At 43.3% G+C, this 27,747-nt stretch overlaps 1 protein-coding gene and 2 long non-coding RNA genes across 4 annotated transcripts in view; 2 read left to right on the top strand and 1 right to left on the bottom strand.

The window, feature by feature from the left end:
• Positions 1–13,915, bottom strand: part of LOC111262939 (uncharacterized) — a 26,629-nt gene extending 12,714 nt beyond the window's left edge. The window contains exons 1-5 of one of the 2 annotated variants that reach the window (XM_022837573.2): positions 13,454–13,915; positions 4,762–5,169; positions 4,138–4,437; positions 1,282–1,381; positions 173–263 (exon numbers count right to left, since the gene is read on the bottom strand). In XM_022837573.2, the coding sequence (XP_022693308.1) occupies positions 173–263; positions 1,282–1,381; positions 4,138–4,437; positions 4,762–4,946 (676 nt within the window). In that variant the 5' untranslated portion in view covers positions 4,947–5,169; positions 13,454–13,915. Of the gene's footprint in view, positions 1–172; positions 264–1,281; positions 1,382–4,137; positions 4,438–4,761; positions 5,170–13,212 lie in introns of both variants that reach the window. The other variant, XM_022837574.2, reaches the window with a different exon arrangement.
• LOC111262942 (uncharacterized) overlaps positions 1–17,300 on the top strand; it is a 24,744-nt gene extending 7,444 nt beyond the window's left edge. Inside the window, exon 3 of the long non-coding RNA XR_002681940.2 lies at positions 16,903–17,300. This is a non-coding gene — a long non-coding RNA (uncharacterized LOC111262942). The remainder of the gene's footprint in view (positions 1–16,902) is intronic.
• Positions 17,301–20,926: 3,626 nt separating this feature from the next.
• On the top strand, positions 20,927–27,685 carry LOC111262943 (uncharacterized). Its single transcript, XR_002681941.2, has 2 exons — positions 20,927–22,045; positions 27,338–27,685. It is a non-coding gene; the product is annotated as an uncharacterized LOC111262943 (long non-coding RNA).
• The last annotated feature ends 62 nt before the right edge of the window (positions 27,686–27,747 follow it).

Genomic DNA, 27,747 nt, shown 5'->3' on the forward strand with positions numbered 1-27,747 from the left:
TAATCCACAATTGGCTTAAGCAGCTTATAGCGCTTTTGACTTTTATATCGACTGTTATTGCTATAAATGGCCATTATAAATATAACTCATAGGTTGCTTCTGCAGGCATAACTCGCAGGATATCTGGGCTGTTTGCATATCGAATGATAAAAAAAAAGCAGCTCATCCTTACCCATGTGCGGCGAATTCATTGAAAGGTCTTCGCCGAGCGTGTAGGCAGTCATGTAAGGATCCGTATTTGGGTCTTGTGTCGTGTAAGCGTCCTGCGAAAAACCACGGAAGTTAGCCCATCGGCTTGGTACCGTCAATGGAGGGCTAAGCTTGACCCTTAGTTCAAGATTACATTATTCCCACATTAACTCTTCGCTACTGATAAAAATCCAACAAAGCATCTAGGGTAACTGGGATAGGAACTAGACCATTTGTAGGACGCAAGCAATCTTTATAGGCTATCTGTTTAGTAGGGCTGGTAGAAAAATGACAAACACTCAAGGTCAGAAGTCATGTTATGATATTTGGCGCGGTTGTCCAATCCCTGAACAGTTTGTCAGTAAAATACGTCAGCCAATCAGCTAAGCATAAACGAAAATGAAACAATATATGATCTAGTTATTATTGGCTTTCTGACAAACAAAAAAAAAACAAAAAGACAAAAGGTAGTTTTGCCAATGCGCTTGTCACATGATGGACTGAGTGAGCGATCTCCGTCGAATACTTACCCTTTATGAACCGATCAGTGGCATAAAATGTTCGACCATTATGAATTGCTTTGAAACCATAGTCCGATCATTTCGCTTTCCCTTTAATTCTCTCTCTTTCGCTTCCTGCATAAGCATGTAGTAAGTGTACCTATATCGTTCGTTCTTAGCGGCCGGCGAGTCTCGCTCGAATTAAGACTTCGTACCCGTACCTCGCCCTGATCCGCCAAGGATCTATACGTTCTCTAGGCCGCCACGTGTTCATGTGACAATGATTAAACTATTTTACTGCGGAACAACGATCGGCTATTTGAGTTCGTATTACTATACCAAAACTACTATTGCTCTATGCGCCCGTTAGTTTCTGTACAGATGTGGCTACACTGTTAAAAAAAAAACCGGGTAAATTTTATAAGATAGGGCGGCAATGTTTGTGCCAAATAATTCTTAAATACGTTTTTTCTAAATGTCCTTCGACCAGTTACCCCACTCCACAATGACATACTATATAGTAGATTTATAGCCGTTGCAAACGAGATCGAATGTACACAACTACAACAAGAATATATGTAATTATACATACTGGAACGGTGTAGTTTTGATTATTGAAGTCGTTTGTGATCTGGGAGCTGAGGTCGTTGTGGAGACTGCCTTGGCTTAGCGGCTCAATTTTCGGTGACCGTCTGAAACGTGAAAACAAACGTATTAGGCATAATTTGGAATATCTCCTATGATACATTTATCTATCTCATAGTCTACGCGTCGGATCAGTGAATGAACCCAAAGCGAAACGGTAGCTGTTTGTATACAGCCGTGTATCTGTGTGTGAATTTGTATACATAGTAAAAAGTTGGCCATTTTACTGTGTAAGCCATGCTAGGGTACGTATTACGTTTGATGCATAGTCAAACGTTGCTCTTCAGATACTAGAGATAGATAAACGCGTTCTATAAGTTGAAACACTTCTGGAGCCCTTGAATTCGGGAACGGAACTACAATCCGCCAAAGTAATACGTAGCAAGTTCATTTTGTAGATGACATAGTGTCGGCGGTACACAATAACTGGTGTCGTTCAGCTTTATTTGGAACAATAACAGGCTCAAGTGTATAACATAGAAAGGTAGTTAATAGAACGCTTTTTAGGCAAAGAGGCCATTTTGAAAGCTCCACTGGCCTGTGCGTTGGCGCACACCCCCTCCGTCCCCCCCGTCCCCCCCAATGAGTGAACAGAACTGCAAAGGTCCTTGACGAAATCGAGCACAAGCGAACGCTACGATTTAGCGTCACTGCACAAATCACAACCGACTGCAGAGTTGTTCGATTAGAAAATGAACGGGATAGACAAGTTAACTCTTGAGTTTTGGCCATATTACTCAGCCTTGCCTTGTTAATGATTACCTAGGCCAGTTGCTGCAATGGCGATGGTAGTTGTAAGAATGGCAACTCAGCAATGTAACTGCCGCAGCGAGTCCCTGCTGGACTGCCGTGTGCCTGTTAGCCCCTGACATAAATGAACGGTAGCTTCTAGTAAGCGAATGTCACCTAATTGCTATTGGGTACATGCACAAGTCGATGCGAGGCGGGTCGTCTAACCGTCTTGTGGTCGGATTCCGTATTGACGTGTGTGGGTGGTTCACGATGTCTATTGATGCATAATACTAGAGAGGTTCCTGTGTGTGCGTGTGTGTACACGATTGATTCTGGCGTGCATACGCTCACTAGCGGCAGCAGTCGGCTGTGTGCATGAATGTGCGCGCTTGGGGTGGCTGTGCTTCTTGTCATTAATGCGAGCGTGAATCCACAAGGATCTACTTCGAAAGGATTCGAAGGAGCTGCTCTAGGCAGACGGATCAAGCGACCCGCTGCGTAGTTACAGAACTCCTGCCTTGTTCGATGACGCCGGCCGGTTGCCACTGTCGCTACGGCGGCCACTGGTCGAGAGCGGAGGGTGGTACGGGGGTGGCTGTGTGATTGGGGACGTTCAACTAAGAAGTTGAACGTTGCACAGATGTCTCTTATCTATCCGGCGTTCGTCTCATTTCTCTCGGATCCTACTGCCTCTATCCATCCATGTGACGTTTCTTTTCTCCGCTATTGGCCTCGGAGAAATTCCACGGCAGCGCAGAGAGCGACGGCCGCGGCGGCGACGCCGATGACGACGACGACGATGGCGACAAGAAAGACAGGCAACGCGAAATCGAGAGAGAGGGAGCAAAGGGAAGCCGCGGCGCTAAGACGTTGATACCAGTTAACAACTAAGCATTCCGCCCGATGCCCAGGCGATCATACCAACAGAACGACAGAAATGCTGCTACTGCTGCAGCAGCAGCAGCGACGACGACTACCACAAACGACTACCACAACATAGAACATAAACCCTATGAAATATTCGCACAATAATCGAACATCATACTTTGTATGGTCAAATAAATAGCGCGAGATTATCGGCAATGGTAGCACCCACCAGTAAATCCAGAGCGTACGAGGCTTGGAAGAATGAAGAGTGTTGTTGGTTACCAAAATGCCGCGATTAAACAACGGTTCATTGGCGTCTTGTGGCGGGGAGAGAGCCTCAACTTTCAACAACTTTAGACGACTAATCAACAACCGATTGTATGGCGCATTTCTCGAGTGTGGCGTGTAGCACATTTTAAGGAATCAGTCCTTGCGTCAACGAAGAAATCAGCAACGCAACGATTACGTCTTGGTACGAAACAGCACATGACAAACACATTGTGTCATTCTTACTTTTTCAAGTTAAGATAGTTTCATGTGTGGCAGAGTATGTGTGTTGTATAATAGTATGTAGACTCAATGGAATCGAATGGGCGCCAATAATGGTGATCGTCGCTGCTATGAAGCCAAACCCAATTTACTAACTCTTCTGTCTTTTTTTATGGGTGTTTGCTAATCTTCCATCAACATACATATACTAAACGAGGCTATGACGTCGAACTATGACGATTGCTACATGTGTCTTTGGCTTGCCGTTAAGTTCAATCATTGTTGTCACATTAGGAACGGCGTTCTATCAATAGAACAATCAGAGATAAATTTGCAGAATAGGAAATAATAGTAATACATATACTTTTACAAGCACTTCGTTCTGGTTACGTAGAATGAAAATAAGACGTTTTGCAAAGCTTCATGTGAATTAAATAGTAAATTAACTAACTTTGTTGGGTTGCCCTAGCGCTTCCTGGTTACATTGAGTTAACCTTTGAATCGTAGTGGCGTAGTCTATATGCGTAATTATTTTTTTTATTAGCGACGGCAGTTATTACGACTACACTCGCGACACTATGTTCATAGCACCCCTATTCCATTAAGTTTTCACATATGACGTCCACACATGTGCGTGAGTGACACAATACATTAACAATCTATGTTCATAGACGCATATATCGCCGAGATCATGCAGCGTTTAAAAATGACTAACCTGAGATCTTCGGTGACGCCGTGATTGTCTGAGGTTTGCTGCGATGCCTGTTGTTGACCGTTACGTGAGTAGTCTTGCGGCGTGGGCGTGCCCTGGGCCGTGTGACCACCTTGGCCTGTGTGATGCGTAGGTGTATGACTGTTATGGGTCGCGTGACCCAGATGAAGTGCGGTGGGATCAGGAGATGAGGAAGCGGACGCTGTTCTGTGGGAATGATTGTGGCCCAACGCCAGCGGGAGTTGAAGCGGCAGCGGTAGAAGAGGCTGTGTCAACTGGGGTGAACTCATTGGGGAGTGGTCACTGTAACATCAGAAATACAATGAAATTAACAGAAATGAAACAACATTAACAACATAACAATTAGACATGTTGAAAACAACATCTGTCTTTTGAGACGTATTAGTGTGTATCCAACGAACGATTAATCTGTCCTATATAGTGGTGATAAGGACATATGCGCCAACTGTCCTCAGACGCTTTACTTCATTCGAAGACGTATTGTGATCGCGTGCCCCATCAGCCATACATGTGCTCGCTCAATAAACTTATTAAACATATAACTGTTATTATAACGTTTTAATAAGTACCAGCTTTTCTTCATATTTGTTTGTTCCTGGTACCCACCTATGCATATCCTCTTCGTTGTTGCTATTACTGTTATTATTTAGACTGTGACTGTTGTTCGCGTTCAAGTTATTACTGCTTGTAGACATTGAGACTCCTCCGACACCGAGGCTTTCGTCCTTAATCCAGTCAGGACTATCGACTCGCTCAGGCTCAGCGGGATACGCAGCTAACAGTTTCCTCATGGCTTCGTCTTCGTTTGTCACAAAAGTAACGGCTGCGATTGCCTGTCGTCGATCGGAATGAAGCGTGCTTGGAGTTGATATCAAACGTGTGTGTGACTGATACACTGAACTGTACGATACTACCCCTGACGTTGCTGCACCAGCCGGTGCCGCTGTTGTTAAATTCACCCCCGACACGGGAGACGTAAAAGCACCGAATGGCCAACGGATAGACTCTACGCTCCTGTAAACGTTAAGGATATTAGTAATTTAAAATTAGCATAAATACTAGAACTGACCCCCCAACAAATTAAAAAGGTTATACAATCTTGGTGGGTGAAATTGCAAGCGACTACTGCTTTGGACGTAAACAAAGAGATCGAACAAAATAAAGATTTGTTACCTAATTGTCAAAGCAATCCCCGGCTAGAAGCTTCATCAAAAACAAGTAACAAATTTCAGCGCATTGGCACAGCACCCAGAAATGAGCATGTGTGATGAACGTCAATTTGCCAAATCTATATATCTGTATCTAATATATGCTAACAAGCAGCACATCCGTATGTTTTAGCATCGTGTTTTTTTCCTCTTGAATGAGAGTCACTAGTGATCTTCTCTATAGCGGAAGTCCTTGAGGCTGATGAGCGACGTAAGGGCGAGATCTCGCCGGAAATCAATCCCGCTGTGGAAGCGATGTTAGCTTTACTTCACTCAGCCTAGCCGGCAGCAGTAAATTCGAAATTGCCTGATGTTTGCATAGTGTCATAATCAGCGCGTATCAAATACTACTATAATAAGTTCATTGTTTCCGTGATGGTGAAGCAGATACGTTCTGCCCACGATGTGGAAGGACATAGCGATGGCTGCAGTGGCAGCCCACGGAGGATTGATTTCGGGCGTAAACACAGTTGGGCTCTTTAAAAGTTACAAATGCTAAAGTCAACGAATAGGGTAATCTCTACGCTACCTCGTCCCCCAACTGTATTGAATTCCTTTCCATATATTTGATCGAAGAATTGATACCCAGCGCTATCGAAGTCTATCGTGAGAGAAGACAGCCTCGGAAGTAATATCGGGACGTTTAAAAGGAAATGAAAGTTAAAGTGTTCGAATGAGATGCTGGTGTTCAACAAGGTGAGAGCTGCATAAAAAGTAATCATTAGTTGGCAGTATTTTTTTTTTCACTATAAAATCCTGTCGATGGAATCAAATCAAATGCAATTCCTAAACATATATCAAGTATAGGTCGCGTGTGTTTCAACTCGCTTCTTCTAGATCTTACTGTAATCCCAAATCTTTACATTGTTACAAACGTTATTGAATCAACCATAAACGTTCTTTTTCGTTGACCCCCTTACTGGTGCGACCTCCCTATTTGTCTGTTTGCCTTTTACATATGCGCTTAGACACTGGCCTTTAAGTTACATAGCTGCAAGTTCTCGATAGTTACTAGCTATGCTGGAGCAATGGTGTGTTCTATGAGCCCCACGCGTCCGGTTCAAGCTGGTTATGTTTTACTGACAAATCAAGCAATCAACTATGAAAAGTACGCACGACCCGCTGAAGAGCCAAGCATGAATAGCAATAATCGCCACTCATCGTTTTTGTCACCCATCCCCCGCCGCGATGTCGGATATCCTTAAGTAAGTGCGGGTCCAAATAGAACCAGCCGACACCGGTATAATTCGATTTCTATGCCGACCGGTGAGCGAAATGAACCGGCAGGCCAAGCAACTTAGCTGCCGGACGGCAGAGCTACAGCGAACTCGAGAAGACGGCGCCAGATAGGTTCATCGTTAGCGTATCGAGCTTCTTATGTTTTCCTTCCTCTTTCTAGAGAAATAGGTCTACTGCGACATCGTACCCACAGTACTGTATTGACCCGTTGAACGGTGAGTTAGTTGTTTAAGCGGATCGTGTTTGCTACAACGACATTTTGCCCAAGTAATCGCTGGGTGTCGTCTGTCGGTTCGTCACTCGCCTGTTTGTTTGGCCGTCTGCCGCCAGGCCAATCTGGTTGCTTTTAGTCTCTTTGTCACTTCTCTATTTTCCATGTTAAAATGCTGGAACGAGGAACGTAACGCTCTGGTTTACTATTACGGCAGCGAATGCCGGATGACGTAGGAAGGACAGACTCTCAGTTGGCTGATGGAGTCACTTTTGCTGCCATTTATATCCACATATAATGCGTACCCCCTTTATATACTGCAAGCGACAATGGCAGATCTCACTTTTGGCGTCGGTCAGGGCGGCAGCCTTCCATGTATATACCGCGCCAAAAAGACGGATACAGATAGCGACTGTTTCATGTGATAGCAATTGTACTTTTGTTTCCGCAATGGTTGCACAAATGTGTGTGTCGAGCCAGAAGACTACAGCCATAACAGCGGACAAAGCGTTTACAGCATTATACATAACTCGTTCCCTAGTACGTTACTTTATCCATTAGACGAAGCTGCTGTTCGTATGAGCGTGGCCCAACATTCATCGAATCCAGGGTACAGCAATCACTTCTTTTTTGGCACCTTCAGTTATCCTCTCTACGTAAATAAGTCTTCAAATCACACTGTCTCAAGTAGAGCATCAATGACTTGTTTCCGACTAGGAGTCGAACCGAGACAGGGGGGCGGGGGGGGGAGTTCTTACAGGATTTAATTGCAGGGCTTTCTTCAACACGTTTATGAAACAACATGGCAAACAAGCAAGCTGCTAATGACTTTAATAACATTAATTGCTGGTTATCAATTTGTGGTAGTGATTTTTTGCTAATGTTGAAAGTAAAATTAGTTTGCCATCACGCTCGTTAGTTATGGCTGGCATTGCAACGCACCGTAAGACATGCGCGTTAGCCGCCGTTTAGCCTCGTAACTACTTGAAAGACCGAGCGAAGACGGGTAAAGACACGAACTTAGACCAGAGGAAGGGGGGTCAAGGGAGTAACCGAGGCAATACTGAATGTGATGACATATTCTCGCCTTCCCGTAAACATCTACCGGCAGGGAATAATTTTGCGGTGGTGTCAACCTTTGGGATTTGCCTCTTTGTCTGTACCAAATCGTTCTGAACAGAGTTACATATGCCAGTGGACACCGTCCGCTGCAATAAGGCTTCCACATGTCGCCTTTCTACTGTCACTAGAAGTCGAAACTCCATGCACGCAAGCGGACCATTGCAATTGCCATTTTTTTTTTTCTTTATCTTGCAACTCTAAACAATCCAACAGGGAATGCAGCGAATCTAGCTAGGCAAAAAGCCGTTGTAAGCGGTAATCAACCATTCGAAGGATTCGACATTCGAGGAGATAAAGCAAAGACGAGCAGACCCTTTGCGAGTTTATCCGGTCACTTACTACTCTATACATCAAACCCTAGTCGACGCGAACCAGACAAGTAACGGTAGCAAAAAGCCACTCGTCGTTCCCTAGACAAAAGAACAAACTTTTAGATTAGCGCGCCAACTCCATTCGCACCCGAGTTCACCTCATTATTGCTATTATTATATATTATCCAAGTAACGTTTAGCACTCCTTCAAGCTTCTTGCTTGTTCTTTACTTTAGTCGTCTTGGACAGTTTTCCTCCCTCTGTAGGCAAACTGTTTTTTCTACAACATCGCGTCCACGAGGCACAAAATAGGACCTGACCTATCTGGACGATGGTTACCTGCTGATAGGTGACACAACATGCTACCGTATAGAACAGCCGATATCGGCAGCCAAAGATCGTATCGGCGCAAGTTCAATATTTACTACAGCGCGCCAAAGCAATAACAATAACAGACAATAGATAAATAGAAGCAACGGCATCAGTAAGTAGAAATGGCTTAAATTTTAGCCGAAGTCTTTGTACAGTGAGTTGAGTTTCGTAAGGGAATGATAACGGCATTGGTGTAAATAAACTACACCATTGACTAAGAAAATCTCAACTGATCAATGGGCAATCGACCCTGATGCCTTCAGCGCATCCACGAAAAAGCCGAGCATGAAAAATATCTGTTCCGAGGGTACGGACTAAAAATGTATCTTGGCGAGAGTACGAAAATCAGTTTGCTTATAGTTAGCCCATCGTAGTTCTATGTGGCGTGTAAATTTTTCCTGCCAAAACATTGATGCGTGTTCTTTTCCACCAACCTACCGTTGTACAGGTCGAGGCTAAAGGTAGGTAAAAAGACACAGGGCAACAGCTGTATACAACCTGCACTCAATCGGTCGGTCGGTCGAGTAACTGATGTTGACACATGGTAACTAGCGCTGTTCTGACGTCGGATCATCAAACTATGGCACCTTTTATTTACACTAAGACCCTGTCATGTATTTTATTTATTATTTTTTAAGCCTGCTTATATTTTTACTATCAATTTAATTATTCCCAATATCCCTGGTACTAAGGCAACGCTGACCGGTTTTGAGGCGTAACAATGGTTTGAAAAACGAGCCGCTACTTTCGCGTCAGTAAAACGCTTAGGGGCATTGCAATAACTCTCCTGCATAAAGCCAAATGGGCATTCAATTGGCATCAGCCAGTGAGTGCTAGCGAAACGATGAGTGTGTTAGGAATGGTGGATATGGAGTAGCTAATGTAGCTCTCGTTTCCAGGCTTCTTCAACGTTCCTCGTTCGTCATGGCTCGTCGAAAGTCGTCAGTTTGAATGCTGGTCCTACTGCCGCTTGTGTAAGCTAGGTTTCTCTGCCTGTATGTAGGAGCGTTTGTCTGTGCCTGTGCCTATGTACGTTGAACAGCAATAGAAATATAGCCGCAGTAACAGGCTTAATCGCGGCTCCGTAAAGTCGGCAGAGTTGTTCCGTGTCCCTCCGTGTTACAGTTGCTCGAACAACGGTCGAAGACACGCACATAACGTTAGAGAATAGGCAATGTAGAACAGCTAAATGATCGTACAACCTCTGCCGCGGCAACGCCACAACTGTTAGCCTTACTGTGTGCTACCAGCTTTATTCTCGACAGGCAAAAACAGACCCTCTCGAAAAAAGTCGTCGTTCTTACAAGGACTGTCGGAGTGAGCATTTAGCCACTGCAACGGTCCCGAATAATCGGTCACTTTAGCCATCGAGTCTTGCAGAGTGGTCACCTTGTCCTGTGATCACGCAACGAATCTTATACACGCATGAGTCCACACACTGCCACATCCAGGGCGCTAGTAGAATACTAGTTTTAGTGAAGCTCTCAACACTGCCTTATTAGTACTGTTACTATTATTACTTCTCCCTGTACTACGATCGGAGTAATGGTTCTTAGTAGCGAAAAATTATGTATGTATATATATATATATATGAAACTTTTTAGGTTTGTCTCAACTGCGATTATACTACTGCCAACGTATAAAACTTGTTCGACGTCGCTAACGTCGAATGTATTGACTGCCTCCTGCAGTGGGCTTCTGACGATAAATTACTGGGCGCTTGTTGCAAATTGACAGGTCAGACCAGATCGAATTATTTTTGGGCTCCTGCTAACAAGGCCTCTACAAATAAAGGAAAGCGTTCGTGACAAACGCTTATATGGATCTAGTTCGAAGCAAAAACCCAAATTTAGATAGATTAAAAAAAAAAGAGGCCGTTAACCAATTATGCCGGCAGCAGAATTAACCCCTCAACCTTTTCACATGAACCGAAAAATTCTACGTCGTCTACTCGACCCATCGCCAATCTGCACCTTCTGAACAGCGTTGTTTTAGACTGGAAGGCAGGAAATATTGATGTTAAGTTGCCTGACATTCCGCATCCCCCAAGAACAGTAGGGCCAATGTGCCACCGAGCATTGTCGGAAATTGCAGGATAAAAATATTGGGAAACATGTAACAGCGAGAATGGATTCAGAGACTAATCAAAATAACCTAACAGGTGTTGCATGGTAAAATTCAATCCGGCAACTACATTTCTTGTGATGTCTCATACGTTCGAACCATATGGAGTATCATAACCGTCATGCTGGAAGCGCACTCAATACGTCACTGTCTTCCACGGCCGTTGGACATCATATACGGAATGATCATGCTTTGAAAAATATTCTGTGGGGCACGCCTGTCATTGCGAGAAGTCTGTTTAGCTATAACGAGACGTACTAGTTTAAAGCAAATTAGGTAACTGGTCACGAACCCTGTTCAGTCTTTGTGCAGCGGATCGTCTATCTAACACGACCTTGATTCGCCCTTGAAATAACATACAGTCATGGCAAATATATAGGAATACATAGGGGCTTTTTATAAAGTAAGCACTCGATTTTTGAGCCTTTGGCAGGATTATTAAGGTTATTTGGAAGTGGATTTCCTGCATGGCTGACGACTGCCAAACCTCGCCTAGCTCGTTTTTATGTACGACAATGGAATTCAATATATACAAAGCACAGCTAGCTGGGTGTAGGGGGGCTAACTAAATGGTGGGTCTGAAGCTATGGTATTGCCAGACGTAAAAGTCGATACATTTGTCAGCTGGACTCTGACCGCCCCATAGATGAGTATGGCCAATATGATTTTCCAATAAATCCTAGATTAATATGAGGTGCGGACTCTTCTCATCTAGCAGCCCAACAAAACAAGTTGGCTTTGGGGTGATGTGAGGAACTTGTGATGATGATGATGTCCTCAGTTCATACCACCTCGTCCAGATTGTCCATTGCGCAACAAGCTAGAGGCAATGTCTAGCACGTGGACGGTTCCCTATTTATTATCCATCGTTTCATTACGAAAAGATGATTGACACTTTAAGCCCATAATATCCACGCTACATGCAGTATCGCTGTATGTAAACATCCAGACATAGGAGAACAACAAATCGTTGCAGATGTATTTACGTGAACTGAGCATCGAGTACACGGTACTGCTTTGAAAAAACTATATGTAGTACCTCTGTTGATTGACAACGACAGACGTTGAAGATGCAAATGGTGAGTTCTTTAAGTACTCCATTAATTAGCAAACATATTGAGCTGTTAGCAACGAGTAAGCAACGAACGTATACGCGCGAATAAAGTACATCCCTCTTCACGTGCCTAGTATGCGCTAGAGTGATGGCGTGCTCTAGCTGACGCGAGACCATTTATATATCGCTATTCTATCAGCTGTAGTAGCAGGAGTGGCATATTTTCGTAGCGTACGTCTCAGCTTGTATTGCGTTGTATAATAGAGGCTCATTTCATTGTCGAAGTTGCGCGGTGTCGAGCATAAGTTGCAGAAGGAACCGAAAAAACTCCGTCCTAATGATTAAGCTATCAGGTTATTGGGAACGCTGTTCCTTGTATACCAAAAAGCCAATGAATAGAGTTGAGCCTAGGTTTTTCAAGGTAGCCTAGCACATTGCACTTTCACCTTGATTTGGCAGCTGAACTTCGTTCTCGTTGTTGTAAATTGTAGAGCGTTGTTCCCTAGACTACTTTGAGCTGCAGCGGCGTATCAATACGCGATTACGCCGCGTTCCAAAGCCTTTATCTATCACCAGACCAAAGGCTATGATCATTTGGTGAATTAGAAGGCACAACTTACTCACAAAAGAGAATCTACTTGCGGACAGCATACCGCCGAGAGATTCCACAACATATGGATAGCATAACAAACAAACACAACTGTCACCTTAAATCTTAATAAGTTTTTACAGATCGCCTCTGTTCATAAAGTTCCACCATTCAAAATCACTTAAGGATGACACACACTAACTGCTTTTGGGCATCACTTAAGGAAGTTCACCGTAATAGGCACGCACTTATGGCATCCTCATTCATTGCTACGGATAAATCCTCTTTAGTTTTTGCCGTGAAATCCTGGCTTTGACTGGCAGAAGTCACAGTGAGGTTGCGGCAGATGATAGATAAACGTGATTCTTTTAAGCGTATATATTCTACGTATGTATGCATGTGGTGGTTCTGAAACGACAGTGACCGGCAGTTTACCTCTAACAAAGGTAGATAATTGATAAATATATAGACTAACTGATAGACGGAAGTAGATAGGAGCAAGGCTCAGTAAGTGAGGTGCAAATTGTGCTCGCGTATATATGTACGCGCACATATGCTGACAGATATGTACACAGGCAGGTATGTTGATAGGTATCTAGACTAAATTACAACCACTGGCTTGTGGTGATCATTACGACTATCGGCAGTGGTCGGTAAACATGAATGGGGGAAGGCGGTTGTGGTGATGGGAATGAACGCAAGGGGTGGTGGTGTGGGGGCGGGGGGGAGCGGTTAAAGCGATGCCTACAGCAGAATACCGGCGGCACCAATGGAGCCTGGAGGAGGCATATCGGGTCACAGTTCGTCGTGGACGTAATAATACTAACACATTACATAACGTCAGGGATGTGTGCAAAGAGTCGCGCCCGCCTGTCGTGACGCTTAGCAGCAATAGTTGTTGTTGCACGACAAGCTACAACGTTAGGCGTTAGGCAGGCGGCGTAGCGCTGCTGCAGGAGCTCGAGGGTCCAGAGACGGAGGTGTACGGATAAGATAGCGGCAAGCGGTAGTGGTAGTAGTAGAAGTAAGCGATGTCCTCCTCGGTGGTATCTGCGATTAACGACTTACGGCTACAAATGGACGATAGCGCTGATGGACGACGACAGGCTGGCGGCCTGCCCGCTGCCTCTTGCACGTTCAACTGCACCGGTCCACTCATTTCTTATTGCTATCTATCACTGCGGCGGCCGCTGCTGCTGCTGGTAGTAGCAACCAGCGGCTGGTGCCTATGGCCGTCGTCGCAACAGTTGTCGCCACTGTCGCCTTAACAGTGGGCAGACGGCAGGGAGGCACGGAGACAGGCCACAGGAGCAACGGGCGCTGTTTTGCCGCCGCTGGCGTTACCAGTGATGATGATGCTGGCACTCGCCAGTGCGGATGGCGTGCTTAATGCCTCTGCTGTTATAGTAGCTGCCGCTGTAACTGGCTTTGCTTGACAACAGCGGGGAAACGCAAAGGAAGATACAACTAGCTCCAAAAGCGCCGGCCAGCAATCCGCAACGACAACCACGACAACGCCGAGGACAAACGTCGACAGGACGCGACAGGATAGCGGCGACAGCAGAAAGAACCGAACAGAAGGGGAGAGATGAATGGCAACCAGCTCGCTACCTCCCTACCCACCAGCCGCGCGCAGTCACAGCTCACCACTCACCACCTTTCCCCCACCCCCGAGTGCCGACACGGTCTCCATCACCGTCGCCGTCATAATCATCACCACGTCGTTGCCACTGTCGTCAAAAGCAGCCTACCGCGCTCTCGATTCGTATCCTCCGCCGGCGTCGCCGACGAAAGCAGCAGTTTCTCCTTCGTGGCGCTACGGCGGATAGGCGGCAGCGGCAGCCAAACACATTGTGTGGTTATAGAGATTACGTTATGAAACGCTACGTTATGACGCTGTTTCACTGCTAATGTTCGCGCGCTTTAGACGAATCGTTCTCCCGTTTAACAAGACGCCCTCTCATCCTATTGTCTTGAGAACGCTCTTTCTGATTTTCCGTACTGGTAGATCTTCGCATTTTGCATCTAGACACCCTCTCTTCGCTCTCACACGCAGTCCTAATCACGCACATGTTTAAGTACGCACACAGAAAAGACACATGCGAAATAGCTGAAGCGTCCCCTTGTAGAGCTATTCTCTGTGCAGCAGCGACGCCACCCATGGGGACACCGCGATCATCATCAGCGTCGCCAGCTGTCGTCGGTGTGGGGTTTGTCTCGTTTTGCGTATTCTTTCATTTCAATCATCTTTTTGTCTTTGTTCCCCTTCGTTGAGCTCTGACAGAAAGTTTAGCGGATACCGAACGGCGTCAACAGTAGGAAAGAAAATCGTAGCGATCTACACAGATCTAGCTGCTGCTAGCGGCCAGCTTCGGCCTGCTACGACTGAAAGCGCTAACGCGGGTGGGCTGCTTCCTCACGTTGTTTCGGTCCGGCGACAGTTCGAATTACGGATAGGCAGCTCCGTTTGTCGAGCCACACGGTACCACCCTCAAAACCACGCCACTGTGGAGGTGCTTGTGTAACAAGCCGTGTGATACGAACCTAAATGCACTTCCAGTTGATCGCGGCGACGCAATGACTAGTGAGCAATCCCACTAGCGCGCCATAACTAGCAATACAATTACCGCAGGACATCATAACGTGCCAAGTCCGCTGTTCTGCGTAATGTGAACGTAATATAGCTGACCCCACAATTAGGGGGGAAAACAGTACTGCGTTCAATTTGAGGGACAAAAACAAGTTCAGTGTGTTATTAATTTTTTTTTTTTAACAAACTAACTACTTCACTCACCCTCACTTACGAAATTTAAAGGCGTTGGTAACCCGAAAGAAACGAGTGTGTTTTTTCCAAGGATTCCTTGCTATGGTACTTTTAGGTGTGTCTTCGGGTTTGCTTGATATCAGCTGTAGCGGGCGCTAATTGATCCTCTTTTGGCTTTCCTACTCTTTTTTTTGTTGCAAATCACACAGGGCATTAACACGCATTGAAAGAAATATGTTTAGGCACAAAAATACATATCTGATTGATTGATTGATTAACGGGATAAGTGACAACTTTATCACGTTCATCACTTGAGTCGTGGCGATTGTGTCATCTAACGTGACGATCTGATCTCTATTAGTAGTTAGAACAAAATGACCTTACAGGTCTGGGAGTGACTCTCTGATTCAAGTGTCTACTGTTTTTTCGACCTTTGCAGTTCTTAAACAATAAGCGCGCACTGAGCCGCTCTGACGGTGGGAGGGCAGGGGGGCAGAGAGTCGAGAAGAAGGAGACGATGATAAGAGAGAGAGAGAGAGAGAGATCCTTCTCTTATTTTTTGTTGTTGGCTTGGGGGTTGTTGGTTGGCGAGTATATATGATGACCCCTCTCATCACCACTTGTAACCAGTCAGCGATAGCTGGCGCCGGCTGCTATTCTTCTATCTGTTAGTGACAACGCCTGGACAACGGCACTCATACCCTACTCATAATAATAATGCCACTATCCTCTGATGGACGTCAGCGGCGGTTTTTTTGGTGCGCATGCGCTCTAAGACTCCGCCTCACTTCTTGTTAACCAATGCCGATCACGGGAGAGGGAAGCTTAGCTGGACCAACGCCGCACAATTCACAGCCACTGGTGGTTTTTCGGCGCACGCGAAGAGCTCGCTGGAGTTTCTGCTGGACAGAAGCAAACGTAAATAAACCTAAACAGTGGTTCGGCCGACCGTGCCAATCGTTATGCCAGCGAGGCTAATGGCGGACCTGAGGGTAGAAGCCGGATGAGCGACAGCAGCAGCAGCAGCAGCAGCAGCAGCAAATCCAGAGATGCGAAAAAATATTGGTCACCAAATGTGTTGACTCGCATGTACGGCCTATAATGATTCCACTCGAACATCGCAAATGGATAATGGAGTGCAAGGGAATAGGGGGTCCTTCAGCTCGAACTGCTATAATAATATTAACAATAATTTATTGAAACATCTCTAAGTTCGTCAATGGATCTGTTAAAATTAGACCCTAAGGTCCCAAGTAGGGGATAGCGCCAGAATATGTAACAACAAGTTCTAGAAACTAGATTGATCGCCTTGGACGCTTATGCACGGATGATGTTGTAGTCTCATTATCTACGTTACTTATCGTTTGATTTTTGATGCTGCCTATAATAATAATAATAATACTAGCCTCAGTTTGAACGTTTCATCGTGAAATCTCGTTCAAATATTACGGTAAGTAAAAAGGACACGTAAAGTAATATTTTCAAACTGAAAACTCCCAACTCGGCTCTTCTAATAGGCATAAATAGCGCGGTAGTTCCCCAAAGTGATGTAAATATAATCGATGATGCTATGTTGAATTTTTAGCACCTACTAGAATGTATAGATGTAGCAAGTGATTCACCGCGCACTGGGCACAACTCATCTATGATTCCTATCCATAGAAGGCATTGCAGATTTTATTTTACCGACAAACACTGGCCTCGTCTATTACTGTCACTTCATAGCAAATTATCTTTGTGCTATCATCCACAGGTTAATATTGGTCCGTGTCGACCAAATGGACAAGGTCATGAACGTCCTGCGCAGATACCGACGAACCGTAAAACACGTTTCATCGATAGCTGATCTTTGCGAAGAGAAGGTTACGTAGGTTTGGCCCAAAGTAGGTGCATTTAAAGATGACCATTTACTATGGCAGCTTTTTCTCTGCCCAGTGCTAATGCATTCAGAGCCTGCAGCGCTGGCAAATGCCTTGCCCGCGACCCGCGTGGGACTTTGTTTGGAGATTTCGAAAATGTATAGTTATCATAGTTCATGCCTTCGAGAGGCTCGAGCTGTACACAAACAGATAGGTAGATTTGTAGTGGCGGCAGCTCCGCATGTCTGTCCTGCCTCCGGTTAGCTACAGTAAACATCATCTAAGCAAGTGATTGTATTATAGTTAGGTTAGTAATAGGTATCAGCTGCTGGACATAGCTTTGCCAATACAGTAGACTCATCCTGATATAAACTGTATGTATTCTTTATTCAAATTAGTAGAAAGCTATCATAATTGTTCTTATTAGCACAGCTTAGTCTACAATTTATTCGACCTATTCGAATTACTCTATAAAAAGTCCAAAATTTGCCTGATCAATGAATTTATCGTAATGGTAACCAGCATTTGTACACAAGTGTTATCTTTTTTCCTTGGCTAAACAACTCGATTCTGGAATGGAAGCCTGAGAAACGGCTACGACATCTACGGCAGACAGCAGGCGCACAAATTGCCCAATCCCGGCATGGCGAGGTAGTGGCAAAAAATATCAATGCGGGACTCTTATGAGGCTCCGTAACTGGAATGAGTACATTCTAAATTCTTTAACGAGGAACTACTGGAGGGCAAGTCTGGTGTCAGCAGCCCCAGTTCCAATAGCGCATATTAAAATTGTCTAAAAAGCTCGTAGTTTGACAACTTGCCGTGGCTTACACGAGTCCCTGTTGGGCCACCGTTTGTTGAGCGCAAATGTTTTTGCTGACTTCACTGTTCGACTGATAAGAGTTACCAAACATTACTTTGATTAGCTCACTTACTAGTTCGAATAAATTTCTTCATCATGGCAATACTTAGACAAGCTTAAGATCCTCGACTAGCCAAGTCTAAAATAAATTAGCGGCCTAAAAGTAATCTTTTTTTTTTATTCGAGTATCTCCCATCTGTACCTTCCTAGTAAGCGTTGCCAGAATTTCACTGTATACGATACAAAACAGAAGCTCAAGTGGCATGTTTTAAGAAGATGCGTAGTAATCAATGACACGTTTTCATTTGCTTGCTGTCAGCGCCATCTGACGGAGCTGCCGTAAGTTTAAATGAAACATCGTAACTCCTACAGAAATTATATAGGAGAAGGTTCTTGATTGAACTTCAGCACGTGCAGAATATCTGGAATTGTTTGCACTTTGGTGGAAGGTATCTTGGCAATGCGATTTTGGATACAAACATCAAAGCTCCTCATTCAGACGTTGACGATGCCTCGAAAAAGTACGTTGGGTTAAGAATAGTGCTAAAATTAGACAAGCAGAACTAATAGGCCTTCTCTTGAAGGAGAACACTTTCCTAGGACAAACGAAGCTCACTTGTGCAACGTTATCTCCTTTAGGGCTCGATTAGGGCTTTTTCAAAAGTGTATTTAAGCTAGATAAGTTAGAAAACGCAAGAATCTGTGGCGTATATCTACCGGTTCAAAGTAGAGTGTCGGTCAAGCGATGGTTGGTTTAAGACTCACGGAAGTGTCCTTAAAGTATTTGTAATAGATCCCATCTTTAAATAAAAAGTGAAAAATGAAAATCTAAAATCAATAATATTGCCGCGATAAGGCTTCTTTTAGCCGTACGGATGTTCCACTATGAGCAGAATGTCCCAACCATTGTTCTAATGTTGCCCCAGAATACCAAATAATTGAATCGATGCGAATCAATAAAGGAAGTCATTTTAGGTAAAGCTATTCTTCTATTCAGGTTCAAGTTAACCACCAAATGTACTTAACAGTTACAAAGTTAAGCAAATTGGGTTACTTATTGTAACTGTAGAAAGCTGTGAAAACTATGAAAAATACAAGGGATTTTCTACATCGATGTAAGCGGTATTTTCCTTCATATATAGGAAGCTGACTTGGAATATCGCTTTCCTTTAGGAGCTTAACGTGGTTTGAAGAGTTGTAAAGTCCTTGCCATCAATCTTCACTACGCTTATAGCGCGTCTATAAATGCAGACAATCGCCTTAAGAGGAACTCAAGCTGTTTACGGTTATTATTGTAAAAAAGAACTCCTCATGATGTGGCAGCGGCAACGAGTTTGCCTACTCACCGGAGGGACACACAGGGGATGGTCCAGGCTCAAATTTGGCTGGACATAGACAGGCTAGAACTACTGAAAATCCCAATAGCCATAGGGAAGGCGATGATCAATGTATTCTCGGGTCCCTTCTTTTTCGCTATGAATGTCTATCGCTATTCGATTTGGTTGGTAACGAGCTGCGCCATGTATGTCTGACATCACTCACTTTCAGCTTACACATCAAGGTTTATGGGCTTACTCAACTCCAAACTATACCGCTTCGTATTTCAGTAAAACTTTATACAAATGAAAGCCTGAAGCTGAATTCTGAACCCGAGTTTGCTATTGTTGCACTACCCTTGTTATCCCGTTATAGCTGTCCTGCACGTCCTGTTGTGGCAGTTCTTTTTTTTTTAATGAAAATTCCCGTTATCCTGCTTGAATAAGCTCACTGCGTCACTCGACTCTGTTACTTTGGGTGTTTCTTCGTACAACATGTTTCAGCATTTCAGTAACATTGTTGTAGTAATCCTGTTACTCTGCTCCGATTATTTCGTGCCTGTCATTCGAATATTTCACTGCTCTATTTCTATGTCCGGTTTATACCATGTATCAGGTAGTGCATTTCTCTGTGTCAGTTGTTTTGCGTTTCTCCATAGAGGTTAAATTGTCTTACCTGTTACGTTCATTCCGTTATCTCAGGGTGAAACCCTAGTTTTCAAAATTCTATATAAGTATTGGGCCGCTCGAGACACCAAGCAAGTCATATGCCACATTTTTTTTGTAAAACCTTTGAACACCATATTCGGCCCGATCGCAGACAATACGAAAGCTTTTTTTTTTTAAATGAAAATATCCAATTTTGTACAAAACTATATGCTGCACAAACTCTCTTCTAAACCGTTATTGAAATGACTGTTTCATAAACGTCACCTCTCCTCAGTTCTATGAGAGATTTTTTAGCATTAAAATTATCTTTTCTAGACTTTTATTTTTCACTGTGTTAATAGGTCTCGTCGAGTTACGATCTATACACAAAAAAAATTACAATAGTTGTTACAATCATTTTGCAGACATATACACGTTTTCCAGAAGTTTATAGCATTATCAGTGGGCGCCATATTTGATTATATCGTTGGGTAGTTAGCGAGAAACAGTGAAGCCTGATATTATGTGCAATCCTTGCGTATCCAATTTAGTAGGCAATTTTGCTTGTCAATCGTAGTCACGAATTTGTGAGCCTGGCAATATCTAGCAAAATGGTCTCAAACAAATGGCGCCTATATCAGGGCGACAGTTGCGAAAGTAGAGACGATCATTGCAACTAGTTGTAGCGTACGGGACCCTGTTAGCGATCAAATGCTGACCTTTATCAATTGTTAGTGGGAGATTATCACTCCACTCGAAAGAAATGATACACTCATTGACGCGCAGAACATAACGCGGATAGAACAATATAGTAATGGAGATAGTCTGATATAGCCCCCAATCGGGGTGGAGAGCCTGCCAATAGAAGCGCACCTTCTCTTGTATACAAAATCAGTAACTAACACCATTAGTAGTTGCCCTATTATTTGGTGGTTGTTGGCTTCGGCGTTCCATATATTCCATTCATTTATGCGCTGAGATATATACAGTTTTCTAATTGTTCCAACTGAAATCTACTTATACATTTTAAATATGTTGCCACTTTTTGACATTTCGCGGCAAGCCCCTTAGAATCGCGTACACTGCACGATCCTGATGCGCATCTTCACATTCTGTGTAGCCTGAAGTGAAGCTATATTATTTAACCTTGACGAACCAATATATAAAAATTATTGTATATATATATATGCGTACATGCAAAGCATCGTAATTATTGAACTTGTCGTCCGTCGCATCCGTCCGTACACTTTTAGCCATAGCAAGATGAAATAGACAAAGGCGAGGAGTGAAAGCAGTTGGTCTGGGTCTACCGATAACATGTTCTGCTGTGTTGTATAGCGCTACGTTGATCGTGGTGATCGACGACTATTTTGTGATACAGAATCTTCTATCGTAAATACGAGTACAACGATACGGTGATACTAAAACATTGACAACGGCGACGGCTGATGATCTGATAGGGATCGACCGGGCCGGCGATAGCGACGGATAGGCCAAAGACCAGTCACAAATATGGACATCAGCAGCAGCAGTAGCGATAAATAGAGCGCTCTTCAACGAGATAAACGTCGCCAGCAAACTGACCGCGAACAACGCACGACTGAATAGCCAACGACGGTTGCCAGCCCAACAACATAAAACCCCAACACAGTTGAACACTGTCACCATAGATTCGAACGCTGAGCAGGTCGAAACGCGGGTTGTTTTCCGGCTCCCGTAAAAGCCGTAACTTTGCGTCGGTGGGACCACTGTACTGATTAGCCCATTTCCGTTGGCGTTAAGCCTACATCAATAGGCTTTTTCATTGGTAAATTTTGGTGAGTTTGGTAAAGATCCAGCGAGCATTGCTGTGCCTCAAGATTCTGCCAATAGGGCAATTGGTCAAACCTTCAGAAAGTGGCGTAATCGATGGTGTCTGAAAACTCATGACGATCGTAGCTCTGTGATTAATGGTAATGGACGTGCGCGAATATGTGTGTCTACGGAATACATGCAGGAAATGTAAGAAAAAGAGGCTTGGACAAATGAAAAATATGTATTAAACTGTGGGTTAGCAGCGACATTTTGGGATGCTTCGTAATTCATCAGTGGACCTTCATTTTAGTCGAATCGGATACGCCCAAATAATTAACTCTAAATTAATTTAAACTATGTGAGCGGTGATATTACACTCTATAAAAGGGGAATTAACAAGAGTTAACTGTTCATCTGGTAAGTCAGTGATAGGGTTCTTTATGACACATTTCCATAAATTTTCTTTGCTCCTGTGATACCTTCTTTGGTCCTACTTTGGTCGAATACTTACCGAATCCAAAACCTAGCTTTTTCAGCCAAGGCACACTTGTATATTCTGAAAACCGCTTTTCTTTAAAACACTTTTTAGCTTTAACTTCTTACATCCTAAAGCATCATTGGTTAAATGGATTTTTTGAAAAATCTACTATTTTAAAACAACATCATAAAAGTAGTCCTATTGAACCGACCTAAGGAGAACCAAATGGAAATATTTAATGGTTTTTTGTCCTACTTCTCAAAACCTTTTATTGCGGCTAAAAGAAATATCCTAGATAAGCCTTGTGGCTAACTTCATGCAACTTTTTAATTTTTCCGATTTTGTTAATAGATGATTTCCTGAAGCGAACAGAGGCAATGGTATACTTTTGACATTTCTGAACCAAATAAATTTGCAGTACAAACCGTGTCTACTGGATCACACGCAATTTGTATTTTTTTGGCTGACCATCATCCCTAGCTGAGTTCTTTGTTACTAGTGACGAATGTTCGATTATGTGCGCAAGACCGACATTTTGGCCTGCATCTATTCTGCAAATGCAGCCAACACGATTCATAAGACTTTTGACAAAAAGCTTAGGGCTGAATCTCAGGGACGTAGATCTACAAGCGCTTCGGAACGTTCTCTAAAACGAAAATCTAATTACTATTCATAGCAATTAGTGGTATAGTAACTACTATCTAATTTTTTTTACATTTTGCTCAGTTTTTTTTTAAGAACAACAATAACATGTTAAAATCATCTTAAGAAAATATTTTAATAGAACAGCATAGAAAAATTGGAATAAGGGCTGCTATAAATCGACAAGACAGACCCGACCAAGTGGCGTTGAACAGTTGCTACTAATTATTGGTCATTTTGCTAACATAGGGCTTTTAGAAACCCGATGATTCGGAAATACTATGCAGGGTTTGCGCAATAAAAGCCGATAAGTCTGCGGTGTTTCTATTGCAGTCGCCGCAGAGCCAAAATATCAGCTTGATTAATCCACATGTGGGGCTCTAGGATTGCATCAACGTCTCACATAGTATTGGAACTGGTAATTTTGTCTTCTTTTTACCGAAAGCTTTAACGCATGTTTATACTTTCAGTGGCCTAAGATGTACTGTGGCACTTTCTAGGCATTAAGATCAGGATACCGTTAGACAACCAAAGTAGATCTTTACATCAACTTGCCGGTTTTGTCGAGCTTCGAATTTAATTTAGAGTATCGTAATTTGTGACACCAAAAGAATCAAAAAGAGATGTTTACTAAACCACAAATGGACTTTCAGTTTCACACGTGTCTGACCGTTTTCAAACCATTGAAACATTTTTTTATTTTCAAGTGTAATATAATTAGTAATTTTACCGATCCGGCTGTTACAAGAAGACGTTCGTTCTGGAGAGTTAGATAGCTCCTAAATAGAGTTGTCTAGTTAACTACACATATTTATGTAACGTAATAACGATTTTCAAATGAATTTATGTTGCTTACGCAAAACCTAAATTGCTACGAATTAATAGGAAGAGCTTACTGAAATATCTAAGCGGTGAATCTCTTCAGAGCCAGTAACGGATATGTACTCAGAGCGTCGTCATGGCTATTCTTCCTGCTAATTTCATGTGTGACTTATAATTTGATGAGCAATTGCCCGACCTAAGGAGCATCAGGTGAGTCACTTTTAAGGAGACCTTTGAAATCAGAGCGGGTTGCCTTCCCTTTTGTGAATGCAATTGCGTCATTGAGCAGCTATCTAGTTGTTTTGTTTATTATAATCGGGTTCTTTCTCGAAGAAGATGAAGGCAAAAAAGAGCAGGAGAAGTGGATGTCCTAAAGTGGATGATGGACCTTGCCTATGGGGGTCGGACGGAGGCACTCTGCGTTCATGTTCGGCTCCTGTCATGATCGCGATTTTCGTTAATCAAGGAAGGTAGGTCAGCGCTAGAAAAAGAGAACGATAAAAATGCTGACAAAGCAAGTTAGTTGTTCCCTTCGACAACGTTACCCAAAACTCTGAATATGCAGTGACCATTTAACAACTCTACTGTACACCTCAGGATCCACACCACTTGCACACTGATTCATACGGTACGGGATACATTCACCTATGTTTAGCACAGGCCTTTTGTCAATTTTAAAACAATATTAAAATGTGTAACAGGAGAGTATGTGGAATTTTCAGTGTTAAAGGCCCTCGAATAGTTTTTTTTGGTGCACATTTTTGAGCTAATATAGCGTGAATTACGATAATTCGAAACGTTTGGTTTACGCACTAAAAATTCCAGCTAACATATTAAAAGCTATCTGGTTGCTCTCGTATAATTTGGTGGAGTTACGGTAATTCCATATCGTTTTCTTCTATATAATGCATTGATTCCTAAAATTGGCACACTTAATATAATATTACCACTATTACTATGTAATCTCTCTCTCTCTCTCTCTCTAAATGATACTCTGTAGCTGCTAAAATTTCGAAGAAAGCATTGAAAATTCGTGTTCGCTTCAAACTGTCCTCAACTCAACTTTCCAAAATGGTTAGTCAATCTATAGAGTCAGTCTAATAGATTAAACTGGACGTAGTCAATGTACTCGTTCAGTGCCTCTTAGTTTAGATGTTGTTCTTTTATATTGGTTCAGTGTTGTAATTAGCTGCTCAGTTAAAGCCTTATGTAAGAATCACTGTCGACACTTACTAGCAATGCCAGAGAATAAGCAAGGAACATAACAACTGCTCTGGCAAGGGCATAATTACCTCGCAGGCTCCATGTTCAGGATATAATTCAGAACGGAACTTACACGTATACATAAAGACTAAATGTTCTTTCTACACTGGCAAATCATAGAACGCCGTTAACGGTCTCACATGGCAACGCAATTAGAAAGTAGAATAAAAATTTATGGGGGATAAACCCTTGTCCTATTCCATTGACAAATCAATCGTTCGTGGATATGTTCAGGTTTTGATTTTCGATCAATATCATATTGGCCATATCGTGGCGTTGCTCGCACCGTTCATGCTAAGTTCAGGTGCGGTTCGTAGTAAAAAGTTGTCCTGGCATCATACACTGAGAAGGCGAATATAACGCGAGCTGGTATACTCAAGCAGCGTTCAGTAAACGGCAAAAAACACCTGGATAGATATGTGTTGTAATTACGCCAAGAAGAAACTGCAGATACAGTTACATCGAATGTCATATTAAGATCTGGCCAGTGCCTTTTTACAAGTCTATTTGGTGGCCATCAGGGTTACCATCAGCTAAAGATTAGATATGTAGGACCACACATAACACGAGACAGCATCAACAGAATCGAGCATAGCACTGACAACTGCGACAAGCGTAGTTTTCATTCCATTTCTTTTTATTAACAAACACCACCATCCCCTCGGCGGAGGGGGGCCACCTGTTTTTCACGATTTGACTTCTTTTCGCTCGGCTTTTTTTTCGAGATGGCACCCGCTCGCTTATACATATTCGTATGTATATAATGCCTCGGACTGCTTAACTGCCGCCGCTAGCACGGTCTGAAAGACGGATACCGTCGGAAAATTGCCAACAAAGGATCAAAAGATGGAAATGTACACTCGACCAATAGAGGAAAACGTGGCGAGGTTTCGTAAGAAAGCTACCTTTCTTTGATAATTTATCTCCGGGCTACTTATTTTATCTCCTCGTGATCTCACGGGCAGTATTCATGTCATAAGCGTAGCTGGAATAACCAACATTCTGTAACATGCTGGTTCTCTCAGAAGTCGACAACAAAATGACTTCTAATGAAAGTGAACAACAACAACAACAGTAGCACCAACGGCAACATTAACAACAACAACAACAACGGCAATAACAACAGCAGCAGGAACAGCAGCAGCAGCAGCAGCAACAACAGCAGCAGCAACAACCACAACAACAACAACAACAACAATGACGACGGCGGCGGCGGCGGCGGCGGCGGCGGCAGCAGCAACAACAACAGCAGTAGTAGCAGCAGCGACTGCAACAACAGCAGTAGCAGTAGCAGTAGCAGCAGCAGCAGCAACAACAACAGCAACAACAACAAACAGAAAAGAGATCAAAGAAGCACGAGCTAGAAATTATGTGCGAGAGAGCGAGAGAGAGAAAAACATCATATCAGCAAACGCTACTTTCGAGTACGAAAATCACGAGGGACGCCAAAACCATAGTGAGCTTGAAACCGACAGACTATAACTTTAGCGGAGTGATATACAGCGAACGGTGCATGGAACCTTTTGCCGATGCTATAGACGTAAGAGATTTTCCGAGGCTGTCAGGCGGCAAAGGTAGAAAAGCACCAGAAGGAACACCAACATATAGGCACAACTGCGTGTAAAACCTTTGAAACAAAACCCGAAAATGTGATACAGACGAGTCTAGTAAACATAACAACAATTTGAAGAAAGGACATAAATGTCGCTAACATCAAAAAGAATTACCCACTGCTTAAAGTAAAAAAGAGGAAAAAAAAATGCTAAATCTGTGCAGTTTAGGACGTTCCCGTGATCGTGCAGTGGCAACGCGTACGGTTTAGGATTGGTCCGAAGCCGGGATCATAAATGAAAAGAAAGTTATCCAGCGCTAGCGAAAATTTATTCAAAATCCTGCCTTTTTAGGGGTGTTTTTTCATTTTTTTTTTTTATTATACGACCAGATTTCAATGATATAGATGTTACTTGACTCAAGGGAAGAAGGAGTTCAGATATACAGTATATACAGTTGAGCACCATTCAGGTCCGCACAAAATGCACATGGGGTCGATCTGGGTTTCTAGGTTCCAAAAAGAAACAAAACGTACAAACACAACAGATTTTTCCGGAATTTTCAATAAAACAAAAAAAGTAGAAAAGCGCTAAAAATGTTTTTTAAATTTAGTCATGTCTGTACGAGTTTAGTATCACTTGGCTAGCCGCGTTTTGGTGTTCGAAGAAGGCTTGCGATCGTTGGGATATCGATAAGCATCAGACTCAACCACTGGAATGCTTCAACTGCTTTGCGACTAAGGCACGGAGCGATAAGTCCACTGGAAATGTCTAAATGTTCTTCCAGACACACGGTACAAGAACATCGAGGGGCAATGTCAGGTTTCGTCAGGCTTATTTGATAAATTGCCCCGAGGTGTGCAAACGCAGTTACGCGACACATTGACGCGCGTAAGAACACCGATATGCAAACGATAAAGAGCCAGCTTTCTCTCCCTTTCTGTACGTTTGCAGATGACTGTGGACCGGCATGAGGCTACGGCGATACTTCTGTTCGATATCATTGACCCTTTCCCGACCGATTTTGCTTGCATAGTGATAATATCGCCTATCTGATGACGATGGCGATCGTAATGATGAAAATGCTGCCGATTATCATAATAGCATGACATTGGTTCGGTAGCCAGTCTTTAGCCTCTGTTTGCGATGAGTCTCTCTGATAAAACGGAAGGTCTTGAACAAACAGCAGAAAGAAAGAGGATTGGGGGCAAATGAAAGCGCGTCAAGCGACTAAATGATGGCATTCGCTGTTACTTGTCGCGGTAGTTTTTGGTTAGTATCAATAAACGATGGAACTCATTCTCTCTACGATCTCTTTATTGGGCTAGTGTTTCCTCAGAGAGCAGACGCCAGTGAGTAGAACC

This window comes from Varroa jacobsoni, unplaced genomic scaffold (assembly GCF_002532875.2).
Source record: "Varroa jacobsoni isolate VJ856 unplaced genomic scaffold, vjacob_1.0 scaffold_715, whole genome shotgun sequence".
NCBI lineage: Eukaryota > Metazoa > Arthropoda > Arachnida > Mesostigmata > Varroidae > Varroa > Varroa jacobsoni.